Source organism: Armigeres subalbatus, chromosome 2, assembly GCF_024139115.2.
Source record: "Armigeres subalbatus isolate Guangzhou_Male chromosome 2, GZ_Asu_2, whole genome shotgun sequence".
Taxonomy (NCBI): domain Eukaryota; kingdom Metazoa; phylum Arthropoda; class Insecta; order Diptera; family Culicidae; genus Armigeres; species Armigeres subalbatus.
In genome coordinates, this window is record NC_085140.1 from 415,000,197 (window position 1) to 415,008,574 (window position 8,378).

The 8,378-nt window shown below is 36.3% G+C and overlaps 1 protein-coding gene across 1 annotated transcript; it reads left to right on the plus strand.

Moving 5' to 3' along the window:
- Positions 1–256: 256 nt before the first annotated feature.
- On the plus strand, positions 257–2,174 carry LOC134210288 (uncharacterized). The gene is made up of 2 exons (XM_062686335.1): positions 257–443; positions 897–2,174. Exons 1-2 carry the CDS (start codon positions 435–437, stop codon positions 2,172–2,174), a joined length of 1,287 nt encoding a protein of 428 aa, XP_062542319.1. The 5' UTR covers positions 257–434.
- Positions 2,175–8,378: the final 6,204 nt, after the last annotated feature.

Sequence of the window (8,378 nt, forward strand, 5' to 3'; positions counted from 1 at the left end):
TGAGGCGAAGGCAATACCAAAGAATTCGCGATCCCGCCTTGAAAGTTATTTGGCGTGATTTGCAAAATGAAATTGAAAACCCAGATTAATCCACCTAGCAGTTGTAGTAGGCAAGAATATGTAAGGATAATAGAGCAGGCCATGCTACGATACTGATTAATAAAAACCATTCATCTATTAAGCAACCTAACAACCAGACGTGTTATTTGGGAGCCACTACATTGGCGACGAGTGAAAAATCGGACGCACTGAAGAAACGAAATTAGTAAAAGCAAGAAGAAGAGAAAAAGAACTTTTGGAAAGTCGAAAAAAGGAATATTTTCCAGGAGTACAAGAAAGGAGTATTCGCTGTATTTGTCGGGACCTGAAAAAAATTAGGATCCAATCGTCAAAATACATTTTGCATCGCAACACGAACATTATTCGGAGTCAACATGTCCATGGTAACGAGTTTTCCTAATAATATTTTCTTGACAATAAGTAGTTCAACAGGTTTTGAAAAAAAAAGAAAAAATCACGAATTTAGTGGTTCTCTATCCAGTGGTTTGTAAAGATAAATCTAAATGAAAAAAAAAAGATGAACCTAAATGAAGGGATTTTGAAAATCTAGGCCATTTAGGGAGATAAATGTAGGGAACATAGATTCCAGGCCATTTATCTGAGACTCACATAGATGAGGTAACTATAATGGTTCTAAATGTAGGGAACATGAGTTCCAGGCCATTTAGAAAGTCAAATGTAGGGGACATTGATTCCAGGTCATTTGACTTGTCCCAAAGGTGGACAAAGAAGAAGTGAGTTTGAAGTACAAATCACTGTCATAATTCAATCCGCTATTTGAAAAGCTATTGTATCGAGCTATATACATATATTATATATAATTAATATAATTACAGCTAAATTTCAATATCCTACCATTCCACGAAGCTGGTGATGGCCTTACGTCTGTACGATGGGACGAATGGAAAGGACAGTTCGTGGCATACTTGGCGTTGAAAGGAGTTATTGATCACGAGGAGCTGTACAATGCGCTAATGTGTTTTGGTGGCCCGGATGTTAGAAAAATAGCGAAAAATATAGAAGTTACTGGAGGCATATTGGATAACAAGTATAGAGCTGCAATGGAAGCCTTAGACAATTATTTCGCCCCTCGTATGTCGCTACGTTACGAAAGAAACAAGTTCCGGCAACTCAAGTTCAATCATAAGGAGAAATTGGACCAATTCGTTTTACGCCTCAAAACTCAAGCGGCAGTTTGTAATTTCGAAGAACAGGTCAATGAAATGATCATGGATCAAATAGTGTATGCGACGACAAGCGACGATAAATTGAGGGCGAAATATTTGGAAGCCGATGTCACCCTTGAAGAAATGCTGAAAATTGGACGAACCCATGAATCTGTATCTGCCCAAGTGCAAGAGTTCCGTTCAACATCTTCCTGCGAGCCTACGGAGTTTCAAGATTTGCAAATGGTTTCTAAACCAGGTAAACTTACAAGTTATGGCAAAGGTGCGTGTAATCGGTGTTTGGGAAAACATGAAGCGAACGACCAACAATGCCCTGCTCGAGAATCGAGGTGCAACAATTGTGGCAAGATAGGACATTTTGCTCGGAGCTGCTGGAAGCCTTGGAAAAGCAGTAGTCCGTATAGCTGGCAAAATAATCGAAAAACTGATGTGAAGAATTCGAAACCTCCAGTGAACCGGATCAAAGGACATGATATGACCAGGAAGCAGAAGTTTGTGAGAGAAGTTGATGATGTTTCTAACCAAGTGGAAATTCGCGAACTATTTCATTTGGACGGCAAACGAAAAGTAGTTGCAGCAGTTGGTGGCGTAAACCTCCAGTTTGTTGTGGATACAGGAGCAGATGAAAATATTTTATGTACAGCGGACTGGAAGACTTTAAAGAAGGTGGGATTCAAGGCATTCGATGTGCGAAAGGGTAGCCGAAAAATCTTTCGTGGATATGGATCAAATTGTCCCTTAACAGTTCTTGGTGAAGTAGACGCGGAAATCGAGATTGACGACCGGGCCTGTTCTACAACGTTTTTCGTAATTGAAGGCGAGAATTGCTCTTTGCTCTCCGGAAATACAGCTGAGAAGCTAGGTGTACTGAAATTTCTCAATGCAACGAGCAGCTGTGCTTTACCCTGTATCAAAGGTGAGAATTAAATATTGTTTTAATTTGTTCAGTAAATAATATAAACGAGAGTATGTATAGATATGACGGCATGTGTTAAAATAGATAAATCGGTACCGCCAGTAAGGCAAGCTTATAGACGCATACCGATCCCCTTGAGAAGTTAACCCTTCTAAAGTTGAAAGAGTTAGAAGAACAAGATGTGATAGAAAGAGTTCATGGAGCATCGGAATGGGTTTCTCCAATGCTGATTAAGAGGAAAAATGCAAATGAAGTTAGAATTATCATCGATTTAAGGGAAGCAAACAAAGCGATTGTTAGAGAAGTTCACCCATTACCGACTTTGGAACAAATGGTTTGTCATCTAAAAGGTAGCAAATATTTTACCAAGTTTGACATCAAGCAAGCATTCCACCAATTAATATTACATGAAGAGTGTCGGTATATTACCACATTCATTTCCCCATTAGGTTTGATTTATTATATATAAACTGGTTAAGAGATAATACAATTCAGATTTATTGCTAGGATTGATGCGGTACAAAAGGCTGGTTTTCGGCTTATCTGCTGCTCCAGAATTATTCCAAAAATGCATGGAGACTATATTAGCGGATATGCCATGGCTAATAATTTATATCGACGACATTTTAATACATGCACCAGATCCAGAAACTCTTAAATTCAGGACAAATTTGGTGAAAAAACGTCTAGCAGAGAAAAACATTTTTTTGAATAATGACAAAACTATTGAATGCGTTGAGGAGATAGAATTTCTTGGTTACGATCTATCAGCCAATGGTGCGAAAGTTTCCAATGGAAAGCTGGAAGCTATCAAACAGTTTCGTCAACCTCGTTCAGCAGAAGAAGTCCGAAGTTTTATGGGTTTAGTCACCTTTGTCAACAGGTACATTCCTAATCTATCCACCATTGCAAGTGTTTTATACAATCTCACGAAAAAAGGCGTACCTTTTGAATGGACCTCAACGCATCAAAAAGCGTTTGATGATCTGAAATCTGCATTAGCAAGAAACGAGACGCTAGCATATTTCAATCCCGACCTAGAAACTTTTGTTGTAGCTGACGCAAGTCCAGTCGGTCTTGGTGCTGTACTGTACCAAAAATCTGATGACGGATGTCTTAGAGTTATTAGTTACGCTTCCAAAACATTATCACAAGTGGAAAAAAGATATGCTCAAACAGAGCGGGAGGCCCTAGCCCTTGTATGGGCACCTGAAAAATTTCATTATTACCTTTATGGAAAAAAATTCTGGATAATTACGGATCACAAACCATTGGTAACGATTTTTGGAGACAGAGCAAAACCAAGTGCACGTATAGAAAGGTGGAAGCTTCGTCTTATGTCGTATAATTACAAAGTAATATATCGCCCAGGAAAAACAAATATTGCTGATCCTTTTTCACGGTTATGCCAAGAAATAAATATTAGCAATCACAGTTTCGACGAAGAAAGTGAGAGAATCATACGCTTGGTGTCTTCTGATGCATGTCCTGTAGCTATACCATTAGAAGATATTATTGATGCTACTAGCCAGGATATTGAATTGACAGAACTTATGAGATGGATTTCATACCCAATTCGAAGATGGCCTAAGACTTTATCAAGATACAGAGCGGTTGCACATGATTTATCGACTGATGGAAAATTAGTATTGAAGAATAATATGATAATTATACCAAGATCCTTACAAGCAAAAGTTTTGCAACTTGCTCATGAACCACATTTGGGCCGTGATGCAATGAAAAAACGTCTTAGGGAAAAAGTCTGGTGGAATCGTATGGATCTCATGGTTCAAGATTACGTTAGAGGCTGCACAGGATGTTTATTGGTATCAGAAGTAAATATTGAACCGATGACCAGAACAATTTTACCTGACGGCCCTTGGCGTAAATTGGCGTTAGATTTCACCGATGTTACAAATGGAGTTCATCTATTAGTAGTTGTTGACTATTTTTCACGATATCCCGAGATTGAAATAATGACTTCAACGACAGCAGAGGCAACAATATTCAAATTAAGAACTATATTTTCAAGATTCGGATATCCTGAAGAGATTGTATGTGATAATGGTCCTCCTTTTGCTTCAAATGAGTTCAATGAGTTTTGTAAGATAAGCGGTATAAAAATATCGCATTCTGTACCATATGCGCCGTTCCAGAATGGTTTAGTCGAACGGCATAATAGAACTTTGTTAAAACGGTGAAAATAAGTATCGCAATGGGAAGAAGTTGGAGAGATGATTTACAGGTTAGATTGAACTATCAAAATAAAAATAAATCGATTTTTTTTCAAGAGTTTATTTTTTTTTTATATTTATATTTTTTATAGGATTTCCTTTTAGCGTATCGTAGTACGCCTCATTCAGTAACAAATGTTACCCCTTTAAAGCTGTTACTAGGAAGAAATCCTAAAGATAAAATTCCTATGAATACTCTAGTTTATAATTCCGAATTCAGCAACAAATTGAGAGATTTTGACAAAACAAAGAAAGAAAAAGAAGGGAGATACAAAACGAAGAGCGAAGGAATCCAAAATTGATGTTGGAGATCACGTTGTTGTGAGAAATTTGAGAAAACGAAACAATTTGGAGACAAACTTCAATCCACAACCTCATGTAGTCGTTAGAAAAAGTGGAACTCGCATTACTCTGAAGAATTTATCCACGGGAGTAGAATTTGATCGCCATATCAATCATGCAAAACTTCTGATCTCTTGTAATCCTGTCAATCCAAGAAGTACAATATTAGATGAAGTTATCACTAGTTCCACAAAGACGAGTATTGCTAATGAATTGAAGGAAGCACCGACCAATGGTCCTCTTGAAAAACGAAGTCAAAGGAGCAAACGCAAGCCAGAATATTTGAAGAACTACGAAGTTTATAAGATCACCAAACGAGACTAAGAATTGTTAAAAACAAATAAAATAAATTGTAGTGAAATAAAACAGTTGGAATAGATAAAAAAAAATAGAGAGGAAGAGGGATGTAGTAGGCAAGGATATGTAAGGATAATAGAGCAGGCCATGCTACGATACTGATTAATAAAAACCATTCATCTATTAAGCAACCTAACAACCAGACGTGTTATTTGGGAGCCACTACAGCAGTGATGATGCCTTTCTCGTGCATTTAAAATATATTGAAAAAATCACTTTAAAAAGGTCAAAAAAGCTCTTTGGGTGAATAGATCACATTTTTTCGATCATTTTTAATATTTTTGCCTTGCCACCATTCAAAAACAATTGTTTTTTGATTTTTTTCCAAGGGGACCTGTGGGAAAAAACAATGATTTTCAATAATTCCGAAAAGCAATGATCGGGCCCATTTTCAATAGCAAACAATTCCCTGTCGAATGCAACTTGTTGCGAGTAAATCGGATAATTCTAAGTTCTAAAACGTGTGTCTACAAAATTTGTACACATACACATATATACACAAAAAAAAACAGACATCACCTCAGTTTGTCGAGCTGAGAAGATCGGTATATAACACTATGGGTCTCCGGGCTTTCTATCAAAAGTTTTTTTGGAGCAATCATATAGCCTTTCGGTACAACTTTGTTGTACGAGAAAGGAAAAATGCATATGTTACAAATATGCGATCGTGGGTAAATAGTACAATAATTAGCGCAGCGGCACGTTTTAAAAATACATTATAAAATACAATATGGATTAACTGTCCAGACAGCGCGTCTACAATTGTTTTAGGGCCGATTCCCACGTAGTGTTTTTTCACCAATGTAATATTAAAGTTCAATAAAACTAGTTGTATGTCATACATTGATTTTGCATGCCTTTGTGTAATAATTGTACAAGTACATTTGTGAAAATTAACAACACAATTCACATAAATATCGATGGAAAAAAGCCGCATAATATGGAAATAATGAGGTGTATGAAAACGAACGTTAAGTTCAAATCACCCAAATGCCCAAACTACACCATCATTCCACCCAAACCACCCAACCCAATAAGCAGTTAGCCTCAATGACATGCCTCTTCTTTCCTTCCAAAGCAGGAAAAAAATGGCAGCAAACGTAACGAGCGCACGAGAAAGCATGTACGAATGCGATTTTTATTTCCAACGATGAAATTTTTACAACTGTGTTGATGCGAGCGGATAAAGTCATCGGCTTCGGTCTCTATAGCGCGTGTGTTAGTTTTCGTGTTCCACATTTGAAGCTTTGGAAAGCTTTGCTTGAGAGGTTAGCATCATCAATAAAGCACGAAAGAAGCAACACAAACTTTAATGCTGTCAGTATACACGGTGCGAAATTTATTCATTGAATGTGGAAATGCTACACACTTAATTTGTTTTACTCAATATTGTGCGGTTACTTGCTGAGTTTTTTTTACTTTATTAAACTGTTTTTTTAATGTACAGATTATATTCAACACCATACTTGCTAAATGGACACAGTCGGTTAAAGTGGCTGGTCCTTATTGCCTGATTTTCTCAAAATTGCACGCGGCGAACCTTTCATGAAAGGTACCGCCGCGCTTTCTGCACCCCGTTTACTTGATTCTTATGAATGAGGTGTATCGTTTGTCGCGGCCGTACCTTTCGACAGTCATTCGCCGCGTGAAGTTTAGTGCAAGTACCCATTTGGGAACATTACAAACGCCGCGCAGTGTATCATATCCAGAAAATCTGACAATAAAGTGTTCGTGAAAGTAGTCGTTAGATTATTCGCTGTTGGTTTGAGCGAGACAGAGTATATGACAAAAAAATCAAAAAGCAACTTGCGGTTTTTGGTTCGAAATGAACGTTTGTCAGCAATGGAATAATCCATCTAGATTTTCTACTAGATGGCTTTTTGCTGTACTATAAATCTCGCATAACTTTTCAAAAGGGCCTAAGTAACATTTTTTTAATGAATTAATTTGAGTACTGCAATCAACAGAACAACATGAAAACTATTGATTGCAGTGTTCAAATTAATTCATGAAAAAAATGTTACTTAGGTGCTTTTGAAAAGATAACCGAGAATTCATGAAAAAATGTGAGAATGCGAGAATGCGAGAAATGTAATAGAAATGCATGAAGCCAAATAGGACTTTTTGGGAACTTGCAAGTGTTCTTATTGTTAAGTTGACTTTTTGTCAATTTATTGGTCAATACTTAAAAGGTGCTGTAAAAAGAAAAGTGCATACTTAGGTTTTCCAAATCTGATGCAGACTATCTTTTGAAAAGGGTCAAACTTGTTTTTACTGATTTTTTCAAATGGATATAATCGATAAACGACGCTTCCTACGAAAAGTGTTGTATGGGTGACTGTCGCAAAATCATTCAAACTTTCTAATAAAACTTTTGAAAAACTCTAAATAAAACCCTACACTAAAAAATCAATTTAAAAAATAAAAGTCAATTTGCAAAAAAACGCTCTTTTTGATTTGGAAGAAATTTTGTCTCAAGATAGGTGATTATATTCCCTACCAACCGTCCATACATCGCAAGCCGGGCACTTTTAAGGAAAAAGTTTTTCTAACAAAACTTTTTCTTGACGGAATTGATTTTTCAGTGTCTTCAAGGGGTGGATTTAACATATTTATACATATATACTCATATTAAGTATTCCTGTACAGTCAGGCAGAGTACAATGTTTTGGTCGTAACTGGTCGCAACTAAAGAAGCAAATAATGGAATATAATATTTTTTGAAGATATAAACCCCTTTTAATATTACTCTTAATTTAAAAGCAAACTATATTTAGTGACTAAATTAGACAATGTATCATAAAAATAGATTTGCTTGGGGTTCTATAACGATGGCTTTCATTGGTTTAATTTCAGATGAAAATACACTGAAAATAATTCCGACAAGAAAAAGTTTTTGTTAGAAAAACTTTTTTCCTTAAGAGTGCCCAGCTTGCGATGTATGGACGGTTGGTAGGAACATAATCACCTATCTTGAGACAAAATTTTATTTAAAAAAAAAAGGGCGTTTTTTCGCAAATCGACTTTAAAATTTTTAAACTGATTTTTTTCAGTGTAGGGCTCAATTTGGATTGTTTCCGATATTTTCACTAGAAAGTTTGACTGATTTTGCGATGGTCACCCACACAACACTTTTTGCGGGATGCGTCGTTTTTCTATTATATCCATTTGAAAATATTGGCAAAAAAAATGTCAGCTCTTTTCAAAGGATAGTCTAGATTAAATTTGGAAAAACATTTTTGTTTTCATTTCGGATCATCTGGTGATTTTTCATTTTTCATT